At 41.5% G+C, this 19,965-nt stretch overlaps 1 protein-coding gene across 1 annotated transcript; it reads right to left on the bottom strand.

Moving 5' to 3' along the window:
- Positions 1-3,199: 3,199 nt before the first annotated feature.
- On the bottom strand, positions 3,200-14,080 carry eif4e2rs1 (eukaryotic translation initiation factor 4E family member 2 related sequence 1). The gene is made up of 7 exons (XM_078427635.1): positions 13,779-14,080; positions 11,498-11,612; positions 9,872-10,006; positions 8,795-8,899; positions 8,539-8,691; positions 6,056-6,192; positions 3,200-3,931 (listed from the first exon to the last, which is right to left on the bottom strand). The coding sequence occupies exons 1-7, from the start codon at positions 13,796-13,798 to the stop codon at positions 3,892-3,894; spliced, it is 705 nt and encodes a 234-aa protein (XP_078283761.1). The 5' UTR covers positions 13,799-14,080; the 3' UTR covers positions 3,200-3,891.
- Between the last annotated feature and the right edge of the window lie 5,885 nt (positions 14,081-19,965).

Raw genomic sequence — 19,965 nt, 5'->3', positions numbered from 1 at the left:
TCCCCCCATTCGTAACAAGGACAGAATCCCCTTCGTTCTCACCTTCCACCCCATCAGCCAGCGTATCCAACAAATCATCCTCCAACATTTCCGTCACCTACAACGGGGCCCCACTACTGGCCACATCTTCCTATCCCCTCCCCTTTCTGCGTTCCGCAGAGACCGTTCCCTCCGTAACTCCCTGGTCCACTCGTCCCTTCTTACCCAAACCACCCCATCCCCGGGCACTTTCCCCTGCAACCGCAGGAGATGCAACACCTGTCCCTTTACCTCCCCCCTCAACTCCATCCCAGGACCCAAACAGTCTTTCCAGGTGAGACAGAGGTTCACCTGCACCTCCTCCAACCTCATCTATTGTATCCGCTGCTCTAGATGTCAACTTCTTTACATCGGCGAAACCAAACGCAGGCTCGGCGATCGTTCCACTCAACACCTTCGCTCAGTCCGCCTTAACCAACCTGATCTCCCGGTGGCTGAGCACTTCAAATCCCCCTCCCACTCCCAGTCTGACTTTTCTGTCATGGGCCTCCTCCAGTGCCATAGTGAGGCCCACCGGAAATTGGAGGAACAGCACCTCATATTTCGCATGGGCAGCTTGTAGCCCAGCGGTATGAACATTGACTTTTCCAACTTTAGATAGTTCCTCTGTCCCTCTCTTCCCCTCCCCCTTCCCAGTTCTCCCTCTATCTTCCTGTCTCCACCTATATCCTTCCTTTGTCACCCATTGCTTCTCTCCTGAGATGCTGCCTGAGTTACTCCAGCATTTTGTGAATAAATACCTTCGATTTGTACCAGCATCTGCAGTTATTTTCTTACAGGAGCTATTTTCTTTATCTTAACCAATCTTGTACCTGCCCAGGGTCTGTTTAATGGGATCGTGTAGTGATAGCTTTCACTGTATCCTAATTTTTAAATGGTTTTGTGTTTTCTTTTGATTTAAAATAAATGTATTAAAACAGCAACAGAGCACTTACATTTTTCCCCAAACCTTGTGTCCAGGATGCATTGCAGCCCATGAAAATTTCAGCCCTTGTCTATAACAGACAGCAAAACAATCCTTTGTGAATTGTAATCAATGAAGTTGCAGTCCAATACATTTGAGGACAGAAGGGAAAAGGTTCCTGAAGCGAGACACCATACTTGAGACCAAAGTAGGTGGCGTAGTTGTCAGCGGCTAATCATGGCTGTCTCAGAACAGCTGGGTCGCACCCGATCAGAGGATCGGGTAAACGCACAAGAGTCACTTGCCCATAGTAGAGGAATCGAGAATCAGGTTTAAGATGGGGGTAGGGGGGGGATTTAATATGAACCTGAAGGTAACTCTTTTACACAAAGCGTGGTAGGTGTATGGAATGAGCTGCCAGAGGAGGTAGTTGAGGCAGGTACAATTACAACATTTAAGAAACATTTAGACCGGTAAATGGGTGGGATAGGTTTAGATGGACAATGGCCAAACACAGGCAGGTAGGACAAGTGTAGATGGGGCATGTTGGTTAGTGTGGGCAAGTTGGGCCGATAGGCCTGTTTCCACTTTATGTATCTATGACTATCAGTTCAAGATGTTACCTTGAGGCAAAGCAAGTTGTTAGAACCTTCTTACGGGGACTTATTATTGACAATACTGATGTATAGCTCTATTTACAAATCTTCCCAAATGAAGTGTCCCAAGACCTAAGAATCATCAAGCTTGGGCTAACATGGCAGGTAACAAAGGCTCCACGCTGACAAGAAAAACACATTGAAGCCAAGAGAATGTAATTATCAACAGGCGAACCGTTGCCAAGACTCCATTGTCAACATGCTGTTATCTAGAAGTGTTCATTTTGTGTTCAAGTGTCCTATTTCTACTCCCTAGCGTTTGAGGCTCATTGAGGAGGCGCTGTGAACTGTTTGCGTGCTACTGTATGTTTTCATATTTTTTTTTCTATTGGAACCTAATCAGATGTACAGCACTTTGGTCAACGTGGGTTGTTTTTAAATGTGCTATACAAATAAAATTGACTTGACTTGACTTGACTTCATTTATGACACTGGTTGGGCAGATAAGAGCCATCTGCTTCAGATAACATCTAGGTGGCACGCTCTAAACTGGTAGAAGAACTAGGTGGAGTTGAGGAAGAAGTTTGTCACCCAGCAGGTGGTGGAGTCCAGAAATTGACACCCAAAAGAGCGATAACGATAGAAACCCTTGATCAGTTATGAGGTGTCCTTGAAAGAGCATGTGAGGTGCTGCCATCTTCAAGACTCCGGACCTGGGGAAAATGCGATCACGACAGTGTTTCTCCGCTCGCTTGGATGTGAAGACCCAAAGGGCCCATTCTGCTCACCCCCCTCCATGACACACTAGTCAACCTGAGGAGCACCTTCAGCAACAGACTGGTTCCACCAAGATGCAGCACAGAACGCCACACAAGATCCTTTTTCCCCTGCGGCTATCAAACTGTACAACTCCTTCCCCTTCTGTCGTGGGGTAGCCTGACTCCCCTACCCCCTCCCCTCTCCCCAATCTTTGCACATCCCCAATCCTGGACTTTCCACACATCACTTTAATTTCATGTTTCATGTATCTTGTTGTGTTTTAATTATGACTGTTAGCCCACCAATTTCCCTCCTTGGGATAATTAAAGTTCTAGTGTATCATATCATGATGAGAATTCATATGATTCCATCAAATCTCTGAATGCAGGGCAGAGGCTGAACATTTCTCATCGATGATCAATCTCCTTGCCCCTATGACAGATATAGTTTACACATCACTTGTCTTTACGGGTGTGACTGCAATATAAAACCACACGGGATAATGCAGCTAGCAACAATGGTACCCCAACTAAATTCAATATACACTCTTTCCACCTTTGGCTACTGATTACACAATGTAAACAATCTGATTTTGTAACCTTTCCAAGATTACATTGACAGTGCCTCCCTCTCTTGCAATCTCTATTATGCAACAGAGGTAGGTAAAGCAGTATCACGGGGATACCTTCATTACTAAACCATTTTGAATTGGAGCCAGCTCAAGAATGACAGCAGTTTAGTTTGAAAGTCCAGTGCTAATTTGTCCTAGGGATGTGGGAAATAAATACTGCTTTTGACAACATCACCTTCTTTGCAGATAAATAAAATAGCAAATAGAGTCAGAAGGGGTGAAAAAGATCATTGAAAAACAGTGTGAAAGACAAGCATTATTTTTGCCAGAAATGCAACAATTATTTATTGTGACAAGAATTATATTAGTACTTTTGGGGAATACCTGCATTGAGATTATTTTGTTGGGACAAAGGCTTAATTTGGTAATAACCCTCTGTGCAATATGTTAAAGGTAACATTAACGTATTTATTTTAAACATGTTAGCTCCTCTGCAAAACTAAGATGTTTAATACTAACACATTGTTTCCTTGCTATGTTATTTGTCTAGAGCAGTTTCCTGCACTTTAAAATTATATATTTTTAAAATCGTATGCATTTCAGTTCTACTATATCACAAAAAATGGATTTCAAATGGATAGGTCGCAACACAATAAATGTTCTGACCTGAAGCTGAAGGTTTAAGATACCAAATCCATTCAGATCTTGAGGCAAGGAGTGAGGTCAGTACCTGCCACTGCGGCTTAGCAGTAGAGATAAAGTTGGTCTGCTTACTGGGAAAAGAAGATGCTCATAGACTACGACAAGATATCAGCTTATGGTTGCATGATTAACTGCGGTGTCAAAAAGGGATTTTTTTTTAAACTACAAAAACAAAATGGCTTCTGTTTAGATGGGCAATAAATAATGATAAAAAGAGGGAGTCCAACACCAATCCATTTTTCTCTTTGTGTTTTGGTGCTCAAACACTTGCCACACTCTTGCCTTGCCACACGGATGCAAGTGTTCCAAGGAATTCTACATCACACTGCGATCATTGTGTTTCGAAAGCTTGAATTGTCCCTGAAATAAAAGACGGAACAAAGACTCAATGGGGGAGTTTGCAGAGTGAGATCAATGACTGAAGCATAGTAACAGGAGTAATGGCAATGGCGAGGGCAGATGAGATGGCAGAGATTGATCAGAGTACACCAACATGGGTGAGCAGCAGCAACAACTCACATAAGAGTGAGTCAGTGTGAAGAGATTGGGCAAGAAGCTGGATAAAGGTAGCCAGTAAATACTGTGAAGCTGACGCCACAGAAAACTAGGAGGGAATGCTCATTGAGTGGCCGGTGAGCTTGGAACTCTGATTATGCAATAGTAAGTGGGCAAAAGCAATCGAGTACAAGATAAACAATAACTGAAGTCAACGGAGAATTATAGTCAGATGATGATGGGGAGAATCAGTTAGTTCAATAACAAATTATCCAAACAGGGTAACAATAATTAAAAATGGACTGGACTTCATTTCATTAGATTTTGTCAGAGCAGTGTAAAATAACATTTATTTAGTTAGGTGATGATGTTCAAAGGTGCCATGTATTAAAATGTCACCTCAAGGCTCAGTCTGTAGGATCTCTTGCACTGGTGTTGAACATGTTACTATAAGGACATACAAAACAGTATGGGACCTTGCTGAAGCCCTTTCTGAAGGCCATGTAAATCACATCTACTGCACTGCCCTCATCAATATACATTGTTACCTCCTCAAAAAACTCAATTAGTTTCGTCAGACAAGATCTGACTTGACAAAGTCACGCAGGCTATCTTGAATTAGGTCCTGCCTTTCCAAGTGATCATTAAATCTGTCCCTCAGAATTTTTTCCAATAGGTTTTTCACTACCGATATTGGGTTCTCAGGCCTGCAATTGCCAGGGGTTTTATCTGAAGTCTGAAGAAGGGTCTCGACCCGAAACTTCACCCATTCCTTCTCTCCCGAGATGCTGCCTGACCCGCTGAGTTACTCCAGCATTTTGTGTCTACCTCCCAATCTACTCTTCAGATCTTGTCTTCCTTTAATGAAATTGGCCTTCCCCCAATTTAGATCTTTATCCAAATCTTTTCCGTGACCACTTTGAAATATATATTATAGTCAGTATCTCCAAAAAGCTCCTCCACTGACACGCCCTTCATCAAAACCAGCTACATTGCACAAGCCAGTGTTGCTGCTCCTTCAACTATATCTTGGTGATGGCAACAACATCATAACCCCAGTTTCACTTTCACGTTATTTACCTTATTAATTAAGAGTCCTTGCTTCAAAATAGATGCAATTTAGTTTTGTATTCCCCTTAGGAGCATTTACCTGCCTGTTCTGCCTAATTACTGCAAACTTTTTCTCCTCCAGGTGACATATCTGCCTCTCCCTGTAATACACCCGCAAGAAACACCATCCTTTTTGTTATCTGAACATCTACGCTGAGTCCACTGCCCTGGTAATTTAGTATGACCATCACCAATAGCGAAAGCAAACCTCCCTATTGTAATGTTGGTCCTGTTTTGTTGCAGGAGCAACACGTCCCTCTTGCAAGGTCGTATCTTCTCTAGAAGAGATCTGAATGGAACCATGTGTAGGAAAGAACTGCAGATGCTGGTTTAAACAGAAGGTAGACACAAAATACTGGAGTAACTCAGCGGGACGGGCAGCATCTCTGGAGAGAAGGAATATGGGTGACGTTTCGGGTCGAGACACTTCATCTGGAAGGGTCCAGAAGAAGGGTCTCGACCCGAAACGTCACCCACTCCTTCTCTCCAGAGTTGCTGCCTGTCCCGCTGAGTTACTCCAGCATTTTGTGTCTACCTTCTGAATGGAACCAACCGTCCATTCCCCTGCACTATCCCTTCAGCCATGCATTCCTCTGATTGATCCTTCCTTTCCTATACTCACCAGCTTCTGGCATCGGAAACAACCGAGAGACTACAAACATTGACGCCCTGCTCTTTAATCAGCTACCTAGCTCCCTAAGCTCATTGTGCAGGACCTCAACGCTTCTCCTGCCTACGTTGCTGATTCCAATACGTATCATAATCTCTACCCCTGTATTCCCCCGGTTCAGTAAATTGCAGCCCCTCTGAGACATCTTTGACCCAAGCATCATTCACCCATTCAATTTACAGTAGGAAATCATTGCGAGCCAATCTTACTTAATACTGTCCGTGTGTGTCTTGTACTCCATAATGGTGCTTGGTGGTAGATTCAATACACGGCGCAATGTGTCACGTATCCTAGCAGTGGTTGCTTGATCATAAGCAGTTTTGTTCCATACCGAAATGATATCCTCCTGCAAGAGCAAGTCGAAGAGGGAAATTTCAGGCCATTTTCAATAATGATCCCAAAACAAAAGAAAAGTCATGAACTCAGCCTTTTTCAGCCTGTATTTTGCAATGTAGCCACCGCTGTGATGCAGAAAGCACAAAGCATCGGAATATCATGTGTAGACACAACCCGACTACATTCTATCTTTGTCCCGCCCCCTCCCATCAGACTGAAGAAGGGTCTCGACCCGAAAACGTCACCCATTCCCTCTCTTGCAAAAAAATGCTGCCTGTCCCGCTGAGTTACTCCAGCATTTTGTGTCTACCTTCGATTTAAACCAGCATCTGCAATTCTTTCCTACACGGAATATCATGTGTGCTGCAATGTGATAGCGACCAGCTAATCTCTTAAGGTAGTAGAAACAAAGAACTGCTGAAAGGACACAAAGTGCTGGGGTAACTCAGCAGGCAATATCCCTGGAGAACATGGATAGGTGACCTTTTGAGTCAGGACCCTTCTCCAGACTGATTTGTTTCAGGTCAGGACACTTCTTCAGACTGATTTTGAGCTGAAGTTACTTGTTTCTACATTTCGACCTGCAGTTCTTTGTTTCTCCATTTTGACCTGGAGTTCTTCGTTTTCACATTTTGACAAACCAGCATCTGCAATTCCCCATTTCTACATTTTGACAATCTGTCTAAGGAAGGGTCTCGACCCGAGGCATAACCCGTCCATGTTCTAAAGGGATGCTGCTGATCCATAGAGTTACTCCAGCATTTTGTGTCTATCTTTGGGTCGTGTTGATAGGAGAACAATCTCCACCTCAGAATACTGGGAGAACTTCCATTCTTATTTGAGATCTGGCTTGGTTCTTTTACATCCATCAGAACAGATTGGCAACCCATCATGTAGACTTATCGTTTGAAAGAAGGCATCTCCGGCAAGGTAGCAGTTCCTAAACTGATGGCATGTTGGCCTTCATAACAAGAGGAGTTGAGTATAGGAGCAAAGAGGTCCTTCTGCAGTTGTACAGGGCCCTAGTGAGACCACACATAGAGTATTGTGTGCAGTTTTGGTCTCCAAATTTGAGGAAGGCCATTCTTGCCATTGAGAGAGTGCAGCGTAGGTTCACGAGGTTAATTCCCAGGATGGCGGGACTGTCATATGTTGAAAGAATGGAGTGACTGGACTTGTATGCACTGGAATTTAGGGAATCTTATTGAAACATATAAGATTATTAAGGGATTGGACACGCCAGAGGCAGGAAACATGTTCCAGATGTTGGGGGAGTCCAGAACCAGGGACCACAGTTTAAGAATAAGGGGTAGGCCTTTTAAAACGGAAATGAGGAAGAACTTTTTCACTCAGAGAGTTGTGAATCTGCGGAATTCTCTGCCTCAGAAGGCAGTGGAGGCCAATTCTCTGAATGTTTTCAAGAGAGAGTTAGATAGAGCTCTTACAGATAGCGGAGTCAAGGGATATGGGGAGAAGGCAGGAACGGGGTACTGATTGTGGATGATCAGCCATGATCAGTGAATGGTGGTGCTGGCGCGAGGGGCCGAATGGCCTACTCCTGCACCTATTGTCTATTGTCTAAACTCTGTAGAGAAATGCCAGTTTACACTTATTATTACAATTTTGCAGCAGGGCTAGAACCTCCTGATTTAGTGCTGGTGAATCAAGCAGACATGTTCTTCCTACACTTCTGGATTTTTTCAGCGTAAAAGCACCATATCTAACCAGTATAAATGCACAATGTATAACTTTTACTTAGTTGTTTGTATACCATGCAAGTTGTACTTCACATGTCCGTTAGCTCTGCTGCGTGAGTTTGTACCAGAGTAAATGTTCCAACAAATCAGTTCTTGGTGAAATAAATGGTCTAAGACAGCCAAAAATCCCTGTGTTACTCTTTGCCTTCATACTCAAAATTTCACTTGAACATCCCAAGCAGATGAGATGGAATCATTTTTCTGAGCACAAAACAAAATTTGCCCAAACTTCTGCTGACTTATGCCATTTCCTATTCCTTGCAAATGTACAATGCTTTCCTCCCATTCATTACATACAGTTTGAAACGCTTGCATTACATCTTCTCAGCTCCATCCTCCTCCAGCCATTTGTCTTTACAACAGACAAAGTACTTTGGTTGTGGTCTCTGTGAATCCCCTCCACCTCACCACTCCACTGGGTCCAATGTCTAAATTTCCTCCGAGTGAATACCTTTCCCCATTACTCAACAATGTACTGAGCACCTTGCTGTTCTACCAAGTTTTCAGTCGTGCTTTCCGGCCAAGATTTTTGCATCTGTTCCTTCGTGCTTTCTGAAGCACCTTGGGATTTTTCTAAACATTTTCTAACAATGACGTACTTGAAATCGGATGGATACTACAACTCCACAGATTTCCTCTCCAACCATAAATTGCTCTCCCAACATGGCTAGGATGATATTTTCCCAGAATCGGGATGCCAGCCCTTTGCGCAATCGTATGATCCATTTGCCACCATTCTTGTTGGCTTCATCCTGCAATGAGATAAACTAATTAGTTTTTGTTGAACATCTTTGGTCTTGGGTACCAGTAAGTTAAAGCCAAGAGGTTAAACCATATATTTTACTCTCCACTCACCTCCCACATGGGTTTGATCCCTTCCTTGAAGAGGTGGAAATCACTATGTCCTGTCAAGTCACCCGGCCGCACCAAGTGACTGTAGAACCCCCAGAATTGTTCCACCTGGAAGAAGAAGACCGAGGACTGATTTCCCAGGCATGTAAGTGAGGTAAAAAAAAAAAAAAAAAAAGAGCCAAGTGCTTGCGCAAGGTGTACAACGGGGGTCAAAAAATTATATCGCCAGAGACCTGGGTTCGATCCTGACTACGGGTGCTGTCTGTAGAGAGTTTAGTTATGAAAAGACAGGTATGAACCCCAAAAAAGGATAAAGAACTGTTAAACCCGGGGATTTTCTTTGGTAGACCTGCATCTGCAGTTCCTTGTTAATACATAAGAATGCTGTTACTAGGACTTTCATACACTCTTATTCCTCACACAACCCATCCTCACTCACTACAAAACACTCTATAGCTTGGGACCCTTGTATACAAATGGTCTGTCAATTACAACTTGTCATTATAAAAATATTAGGTTTTGGACTGCCAAACTCCTGCTCTTGGAATACCTTTCTAATAAAACACTTTACCAAGCGGAAGGATCAGGTAAGTTTTTTGTCAGGAAATTAATTAATTTCTCGAAGCAATAAATAACACGTTTTCCCTACAAATGAAGACACTGGGGATCAACCAAAGTAAGTTGTTTGCACATTTTATCTGTTCTATAGTGTCCAATATTTCCATCTGTTCTTTTTCAGAATGAACTTTACTCTGTACATTCTCATTTTAAACTTTCTTGCATAAGCCCAGATTCAGGTAATAAAGGCATCGCAAAAAAAATGACCCCAGTTTAGTAATTGCATCGGTATGACTGATAGCATTAACTGCATTTCAGTACGTTGTGAAACTGAAAGAATTAGATCAGTACTTGCTGCTAATCTATCTGTAGATTTGTACTCAACAGGAGCATGAAAATATTATTAGAAATTTAACCCAATGTAATCAGATTTGCATCAACTTTTATTACAAAGTTCATTAAAAGTTAATGTTGGTGTAAAAATAAAAACCTGTTTTTTGATCATTGCTTTAAGTGACTTACAGAGGCGACGGTACCAATCTGTTTAATGTTCTGTTCATAGCTCTGGGTGTTAGCTGGTCTGCTTGGTGTACGTCTGGAGTACCAGAATGTGTAGTTATACTGAAGAGGGTGCTCGCCAACTCCAGGTGTCACCACCTGTGGACACCAAACATCAGTAAAATTAACACAGACACAAAATGCTGGAGTAACTCAGCGGGACATAGAAACATAGAAAAATAGGAGCAGGAGTAGGCCACTCGACCCTTCAAGCCAGCACCGCCATTCAATATGATCATGGCTGATCATCTAAAATCAATACCCCGTTCCTCCTTTCTCCCCATATCCCTTGACAATACATTATCAGTTTATTTGCTTTATGAATCCATTTATCACTGTAATAATATGTACCAATCTCAACCAAAATATCCATTATACATTTCTATCAGTCTTTTCCATTAATGTAATTTTACTTAATGAAATGTTTTCCAGAAGTCGATCCCTTTCATAAATTAAGGAAAGACTATCTCTCATGTGATAGAACCCCCTAACGAATGCTTAATTAGTTGACAAATTTTCAGGAGGTCTGATCAAAAGCAGATGCCTACATCGTCATCGCTGTAGCTCGAGCTGTTGCTTCAATTTGACCCCAATCACCAGCAGCAGAGAAAACCTTTCTCTATCTACTCTATCAGTCACTAAAACCGTTGCTCTTTCCAAACATTATTTTAGTAAGCATTATCGGAACTTTTTACAAATTATTAAGATCCATGAATAAGGTGATTAATCCTGTCCAAAGTACTCTAGACATGTTATCACCAGTTTGCATATGTGAAACATTTGTTTTCCCCTAGCAGTAAACAGTTATGTTGCTAGCTGTGGAGCAACTAACAACATCTGAGTCATGAGCCACATATCTGTGCAGAATTCAGGCAACAGGCTCTAATGAATTGGTCTCCACACTGCATTAGTTACTGCCTGCACCAAAGGGCAGCGCAGTGGCCTAGCTGGTAGAGCCGCTGCCTCACAGAGCCAGAGACCCCTGGGTTCGATCCTGACTTTGGGTGCAGTCTGTGTGGAGTTCACACGTTCTCCCTGTGACTGCGTGGGCTTCCCATGGGTGCTCCGGTTTCCTCCTATATTCCAAAAACGTGTGTTTTGTAGGTTAATTGACCTTGGTAAATTGAGCCTCATGTGTAGGGAGTGGATGAGAAAGAGGGATAACATGGAACTAGTGTGAACGAGTGATCGATGGTCAGCGTGGACTCGGTGGGTCGAAGGGCCTGTTTCCATGCTGTATCTCCAAACTGAAAACTAAAGAGTCCATCCTCTTCTGTTCAACTTTAGATTCAAAAATAACAATCCCAGAACTGTAGGTGCAATGGTGCTGCCAATTGTCAATAGAGACAATAAACAAGATCCACCAGGATAAATTAATCCTAAAATAGACACAAAAAACTGGAGTAACTCAGCGGGTCAGGCAGCATCTCTGGAGAAAAGGAATCGGTGACGTTTCAGGCCGAGACCATTCTTCAGACTAATTAATCCTATTAGGTATCTGTAGTTCCCTGTAAAGAATTCCAGCATCCTGTAAATACTGGACCAGTGATGTGTGCTACATGACTGATTTCAGGAAATGTCAATTCTTACCTTTCTTTTGGCAGTGTTTTGTGTATTTTCCTGTTCACACAATTCTATTTCCTTCTCCTTCAGTGCCTCGTTCTCTTCATAGTGTTCATGGTCCCCACTGTCATCATCTTTTAAGCTGTAAAAATAGAATATACAAATAGTGTTATTTTATTAAAAAACACACAATTGTCTCTCTATGTGAAAATTATTTGTGTAAAATGTTGTGTCAATTGGTAGCCAAGAAAGGCTACTTCCCTGTAACAGATATTTCTCGCGATCTGAATTGTCTTTTTATTATAATAGATTAGACAAATATGCACTTACTTGTAAAAATATGTTAGGATCTTTACTGAGCCACTATGTTCACAATTGTCATTTGTGAGCGGAGCACCAAGGTACCGTTCCTTGTATATGCACATACTTGGTCAATAAACTTATTCATTCATTCATTCACAAACGGGTAGCTCTATGTAGATATTCACCTCGGCTTAAATAATATTTCTTTCCCCGACATTTCTGCCAAGATTTGGACGGAAAGAAAGGGAAATATCTTCCAGGGGATTGTGAGACGGTGAGGTGAGTTGCTAATGTTAGCAATTAAAGCAGAGACTATGTTAATACTTAAGAGAAGATCAGAAATGTGTTTGAAGGAAACAGGCAGAAAAGTTTATTTGAATGTTCAAGCATACAAGGTGAATACTCCAGCCTCTGTGGAGGATTGACAAAATGGATTAATTAAACATTATCTGCTTATGTGCTGTAATCTGTATAAATCACAATTTCATGTGGAATATCATTTTATTAGTTCCTTTTTAAAATTAATCATAAAATATTACTATAATTGTAGACATTTTCATTCCTTTTCACTTTTGTTGAAAAAAAGTCCAAGAAACAAACCAGCTGTTTAGCAAAAGGGACACAAAGTGCTGGAGTAACTCAGCTGGTCAGGCAGTATCTCTGGTAAACATGGATATGTGATGATTTGGGTCTTTAGACTTGCTGCTGAGCAAGATGATTAACCCTGAATGTGTTAAGATGAAATGGTCTATTTTAGATATGCCCTACTGCTTGCCATACTGTTTGGAACCAAAGTAATGGCAGGTTCTCTCTGCTCTTGTCAACCATCGGTGCCTTATGGTGTTCTTTGTCTATGGATAAACAAACCAGTCAAGGTTTCTGCTTTTAATCATTGTCCAAGGACATGTTGCGACAAAAAATCATGGTTAATCTGGTAAAAAATAGCAAGCTTAGCAATATCATGAACGAGACCCTTCAGACTGGATGGGTGACTTTACGAGTCGAGACCGTTCTTCAGCTGGAATTCAGACAGATTCTGAAGGTCTCGACCCGAAACGTCACCCATTCCTTCTCTCCAGAAATGCTGCCTGTCCCACTTGAGTATCTCCAGCATTTTGTGTCTATCTTCAGGGAAAAGTAGGTAGGAACTGCAGACACTGGTTTACCCCACCGAAGATATAGACACAAACTGCTGGAGTAACTCAGTAACTCAGGGAAGGATCTCTGGAGGAGAGAAGGAATGGGTGACATTTTGAGTCGAGTCGGTCTGAAGAAGGGTCTCGACCTGAAACATCGCCCATTCCTTCTCTCCAGAGATGCTGCCTGAACCACAGAGTTACTTCAGCATTTTAGTGTCTACAAGGAAATGTAGAATGGTTCATTGTCAGCGGAGGTGAAGGTGACAAGGAGGCAATACAATCAGTAAAATTAATCAGAAGCACAGTGAAACAGGTCGGAGAACTAGGGTTGGGGAGGGACAGAGAGTGAGAAAGTAAGGATTACTTGAAGAGGCATGGAGCACAATTGGGCTGCCAATGGAGCCCAATGTTTCCTCTCACACTCCAAAGACGTAGAGGTTTGTAGGTTAATTGGCTTGGTAAATGTAAAAATTGTCCCTAGTACATGTAAAAACTGGTTCTTGCCAGTGTAGTCCCTGGTGGACTCTTCGGAAGTGATGACTACAAGATGCAAGGGGCTCCTATTATTTAGCTGAGAGCCTTTCTTGCTTAAGTCCATACTCCTCCACCTCCAGTTTAAATTCTATTTGGAATATTTTGGAGGACCAAGAACCAAGTCCAATGCCATGTCGTGGATGCCGAGCCCAGCCAGGTCACACCACCAGCTGGGAGCAGGGACTCCCCCACACAACCCTGGCCCCAAGGTCTATCATATCTTCAGCCCCCTCCCCCCCCCCCCCACCCCAAGAAAAAGTTAAATAAAATTGTGTGGTGGAAATAAATTCATTTTTAAAAAACCACCAAAAGAGATTATATCGGTAACTCACGCTTGGAATTTATTGTTCATTTCTTCAACTATTCCGAAAGAAAACACGGTGGCGGTAAAGGGAATATTCGGTTTTAAAAAAACATGTAATTGTGTATTAAAAAAAATAATAACTTCTTTAAAAAAAAAAATTACTGCGGGCGCCCAAACATGGAGGCCGCGGCTCCGGCGGCCAGGACTGCGCTTGCGTGTGGGCGTTCGTTCGTTCGGGTGTTCGTTCGTTCGGGCGTTCGTTCGTTCGGGCGGACGTTTGTTCGTTCGGGTGTTCGTTCGGGCGGGCGTCCGTTCGGGCGAGCGGGCGTTCGGGCCCCGCCAGAGACACCTCAGACCAAACCAAAGATACTAGAGGAGCAAGATGAACCACTCCGTCGAAATCGCCTATACGGAAGTGGAGCACGCAAAGGAGCGGACAAGTTCGCCATTTTAGTAAGCAAAACCCGTCGTTCGCAATGCCTCTCGCAGTGTAATAAGGCGCCTGATAAGACGCTATATAAATTAAAAAAAAAAAAAAAAATGCTTATTATAGTGTAATCAGTGTTTTGGGGGTATCACAAAATGCTGGAGTAACTCAGCGGGTCAGGCAGCATCTCTGGAGAGAAGGAAGGGGTGACGTTTCGGGTCGAGACCCTTCTTCAGACTGTGATGTTACCATAAAAATGCAGAATATATCTCATCTATCAATTCACAGATTTTTGTTATTTTTCTTTTTAAATATTTCTCTTCGCTACCTCTCGCAGTGTAATCAGCGTTGTGGGGGAACAGTATGTGTGATGAAACTATTAAAATGCAGAATATATCTCATCTATCAACTCTCATTTTGTTGTTATTTTTATTTTTAAATGTTTTCCCCCTGCTGAATTTCTCTGAATTATTATTTCTTACTGTTTCTGCCCATCTCCCTCCCATCCTTCCTCCCCAGCCCCCTCTTTTGTGCAGTTTCCCTTGTATTGCTCAAACACACGCTGCACATATTTAACACAAACACATTCATATCTATATAAACATAGCACAAAAAGTAAGGAGATTTGTGTTTGGTAGATTATTTCTTTGTTGCAACAATGCTTCTTGGCAATAAATCTTATACCGTTGGAAAGCCTGTTTATTTCCCTTTTAAATGGTGCCACATTTGAAAGGAACATGCATTTGTGGGATGAGCAGCAGAGCTGAGTATATGGGTTGCGCCCATGAAAAATTTGCCAAATCTTCTCTGCCAATGCCAAACAGCTTATTCTGCCATTGACTCTTGTTCGGTGTTGTTTGGTGGATTGGATGATTGAAGTCTGAAGAAACAAGACATATTAGCAATTTAACAATTTATTCATTTAATAAATAGGAGCCACAGTAGCGTGTGGAAGAACCATACACAGCCATAACAGCCTGGCACCTCCTCCTCATGCTGGTCACCAGCCTGGTCACACACTGTTGTGGGATGGCATCCCATTCTTGTCAGCACCTGGGGGTACCAGAAGCTCAAAACAAGAGTCAATAGCAACAGCAGAATAAGCTGTTTGGCATTGGCAGAGAAGATTTGGCAAATTTTTCATGGGCACAACCCATATACTCAGCTCTGCTGCTCATCCCACAAATGCATGTTCCTTACAAATGTGGCACCATTTAAAAGGGAAATAAACAGGCTTTCCAACGGTATAAGATTTATTGCCAAGAAGCATTGTTACAACAAAGAAATAATCTACCAAACACAAATTTCCTTACTTTTTGTGCTATGTTTATATATGTAGATATATATATATCTATATATATATATGTCTGAAGAAAGGTCTCGACCTGAAACGTCGCGCATTCCTTCTCAGACCTGCTGAGTTACTCCAGCATTTTGTGAATAAATATATATATAGATATGAATGTGTGTGTGTGTGTTTGTGTGTGAGGGGCAAGATAGAGATAAATAGAACTCAAAGTTCCTTCTCATGGATCAGAAGCAACTTTGATTTAAAGCAACGCTCTATTTCTCTCTTCATCTTATTTTTCACATGATGTACATAAACCATAAAGGTGATTCGACCTTTATGGTTTATGTATATACACACCTCTAGTTTCTTTCTTGTGATTTCCTCTACTTATTTGTTTAGCAACTTTTTTCTTTCAATCTGTCTCTCTCACTCACTCTCTCTCGCTCTCTCTCTCTCTCTCTATATATATATATATATAAAATCATGCATGCACATTTGTCAACACATGGTTCTCCCTATCATGATCACTGTTCTCACACATACATTTCATTAGAGCCTACCCATACACATTTGCAATCAGTGACATCAAACTTAATTCCAGAAATCCTAATATTGTGAATAAAATAACTATGAACATATATCAAGATATTTTTTTCATTCTTTTCACTCTATATTAGTGTAATAAAATGTAATGCATACATACCTACACTGATACAGAGGTGCTAGCATTAGACATGAATAATGTACATTACTACCATAGTTTAGTTTTGAATTTAACATAATTGAGGAGATCGGTGCAATATAATGCTAACCCTCACTTTTGTGAAAAATTAGTTACATGTATTAACACGATCCTTACCCACTACCCTACAACCAGTAAAAATTTCATATTTAAATTCAATGGTCAAATAACATAGGCACCTTCTTGTTTTTTTTGTGATTTATGGATTTTTCAAATGTGAATATCTCATAACAACATATTTGTGGGTAAGCATAGTATTGCACCAACCCCCTTCAATTTTACATCTTTAAATTTACATAATTCAAAAATGAACTTCATAAACAAGGATAACACTTTTTATTTCTGTCATTCATGGTAAAATTTACATCATTTTGTGTGCGAGATACACAGGGTTGCACTGTTTCGCATATCAGCTAACCAATGAAAAGATCAGGTCCTGATTTATACCAGCTCTTCTCCTTCACCCTCTTGTCTGAAGAAGGGTCCCTACCTGAAACATCACCCATCCTTTTTCTCCAGAGATGCTACCTGACCCGGTGATTTACTCCAACACTGTCAATTTGAATTGGATTCATGCTTCTGTACCATGTCAGGCAGCATTGGTCATTTTAGTGGCTGTCAAGGGTTCTTAACTAATCAATTCACCAATTGAAATTTTATTGGCTCTAAGTATTAAGTTTCAATTATATTGTAGATACAGTAGAGTTCTATTGTTTGCAAATGCCTAATCTCTGCTTCCATGACTTTTTAGAATAAAACAAAAAGAGATATAGCTCGTGGAGGTGAAATTAAAATTAACAGAGAAAGCAAAGAAGAACAGTTCATTAAATATGATCAATTGTCCAGATACAGACAGAGTGGATCTCTGGTGCAAATATTCAATTAGTAACATCCAAAGTTTAAAGATCCAGAAGCAGCAACTCTTCAAGAAATAGTTGTAAACTAGACCAAGTGGACCCATTGGGCCCAAACCTCTCCTGCATTGGTGCAGCACCCTCTCCTCCCCCTCTCCCCCTCCTCACACCTCCATTCCCCTCCCCTTTCCCCCTCCCCTTCCCCTCCCTCCTCCGCCTCCCTCCCATCCCCTACCCCCCTCCACTCACCTCCCTTCCTCCCTCTCCCCTCCCTCCCTAGGAGATAGATTTAAACTAATTTTCGCAGCAATGTTCCAAAACTGTAAAACTGTCCATGGACAATGACATCTATTAATGCCGATCTGATGCTGAGATCATATTTGCAAATCAAATTGGGAGATGTCTGGACAAATTTCCAGTGATGCATATCAACCCTCATTGGTTCTTTTGACTATGAATAAATGCATGTAATTGTATAGCACCAAAACAAACATCAGTACATGATTAGATGTCTGATAATTTATGTTGTTGCTCTAACCTAAATTGTTACCCATACCAGTTAAAAGAAAAGCGTTAGCAACTTGAACACTGGGTCTCATTCAGCAAGAAGTTTAAACCCAGACCTGGTGAAGAATTTCACAATGATGAGGAAGCAGCTTACAAAGGCAAATTTTAAATTTACTGGACCAAGTGGACCCGTTGGGCCCAAACCTCTCCTGCATTGGTGCAGTACCCTCTCCTCCCCCACTTCCCCTCTCCTCTCTCCCCCCCCTCCCCCTCCTCCCCCCTTCCCTCCCCCCTCCACTCCCTCCCCACTCCCCCTCCCTCCTCCACTCCCTCCCCACTCCCTCTCCCTCCCTCCCTAGGAGAATTATTTAAACTTAAAAATGTGAATAACTTAAAATATAACACCGATTTCAATGAAACTTCGTCCATTAGCACCAAAGGGATGACGGTGCGTAAGGTGGGCCTAAAATTGTCGCAGTGTACACCGTTTTGGCTGTAGTTCAATCATTCAATCATGGCAGATCTATCTTTCCCATTGAGCCAAAGGGCCTGTTTCTGTATTGTAATGCTTTAATACTCTTTAAGACAGATAGTTAAGAGGTAAACAAAAATGCATGTTTAAATATAGTTTTTAATACAAGGCTAATTCATCGCCTATCCCTATTGCATTGCAAAATGGAGTACTGACTAAGTGTAGACCTTGTCATTTGGGTTTATTAGGCAATTCTAACGTAATTCGGTTCCATGGCCATAATGTCATATAATCTATAATGGAACCACCTATATAAATGTCTAAAGCAATAATCATGCAATAGCAAGTAAGAATTTCATTGTACTATCTGGGACATGACAATAAAACACTTGACTCTGACTGGTGTTGACAACAGTGTATCTAGTCAGGCAACATTGCAACAAGAGTTAGTAAATGTAATTCCTATTGGAAGCATTGGCATGAGAATATGTACTTTTATGAAGTGCAAGGAAATGTTAGCATATTGGATATAGAGAAATAAATGATTTGCCTTTAAAAAATAAATGATTTTCAGCTGAAAATCCAGAGGCCGAAGATGAATATGATTGACTTCTGCAGTGAAATATATGTCTACATTACTAATATTTGTATAATTGAAATATTGTTTATTTTTTTCTGCAGTGAAATATAATATGTCTAGATTACTAATATATATTGTAGATATTGTGTTTTTTCTACCTGAGTTCTACAAATATTTTAAAAAGTGTTTTTTTGTCAAGTCTGAGGCATGTATCTATTAATTTAAATAAAGATATTGGTGGTATTGTACACAGTGAAGATGATTATCAAAAATTGAACAGGATCATCAGCTGGGCAAGTGGGCAGAGGAATGACTCATGGCGTTTGTTGTAGAGAAGTTTAAGGTGTTGCATTTTGGGAAGTCAAACCAGGACAGAACATTCACAGTGAACGGTAGGGCCCTGGGAAGTGATGCAGAGCAGAGGGATCTAGGAGTAGATACGCAGGTAGGGATACAGTTCCATGAAAGTGGTGTTACAGGTAGATAGGTTGGCGAAGAAGAAGTTTGGTACAGTGGCCTTCTGTCTGGTATTATATATATAAGTTACAATGCTAAGTACAAGAGGTGGGTGAGGCTGCATTTGGAGCGTTGTGTTCATTTGTTCTCATCCTGCTGTAGGAAAGATGTCATTAAGCTGGAAAGAATGCAGAGATTTACAAAGATGTTGCTTCGACTCAAGGACCTGAGCTAATGGGAGAGACTGGGCAAGCTAGGACTTTATTCATTGGAGCACAGAAGGTGATCTTAGTCACAGAGTCATACAACATGGAAACAGGGTCTTCAGCCCAACTTGCCCACACCAACCACATGTCCCATATATACTAGTCCCAACTGCCTGCATTTGGCCCATATACCTCTAAACCTGTCCTACCTATATACCTTTCTAATTGTTTCTTAAACATTGCGATAGACCCTGCCTCAACTGGTAGTTGTGTGAAAAGGTTACCCCTCAGATTCCTATTTAATCTTTTCCCCTACACCTTAAACCTATGCCCTCTGTTTCTCGAGAGAGATATATAAAATCATGCAAAAAAAACAAACTGATAGGATGAATGCACAGAGTCCTTTACCCAAGGTAGGGGAATCAAGAACCAGAGGACATAGGTTTAAGATGAGCGGGGAAAGATTTAATAGGAACCTGAGGGGCAACGTTTTCACGCAGGTTGTACGGAATGTAGCCAGTGAGCTAGTTCAGGCAGGTACGATGACATAATTTAAAAGACATGTCACGCTATCATGTACTGTTTTGGCTGTAGTTCAGGAACAAACAAACAAACAAACGAGAGTTTTAGTATATAGACTAATTCAAGAAGTGGAACAAAAATAATTGTTTGCAAACATT

The sequence above is a fragment of the Rhinoraja longicauda genome, chromosome 34 (genome assembly GCF_053455715.1).
Source record: "Rhinoraja longicauda isolate Sanriku21f chromosome 34, sRhiLon1.1, whole genome shotgun sequence".
Lineage (NCBI taxonomy): Eukaryota > Metazoa > Chordata > Chondrichthyes > Rajiformes > Arhynchobatidae > Rhinoraja > Rhinoraja longicauda.
The sequence above is the reverse complement of the archived record's forward strand: the minus strand, read 5'-3'. Positions and strand labels throughout refer to the sequence as shown.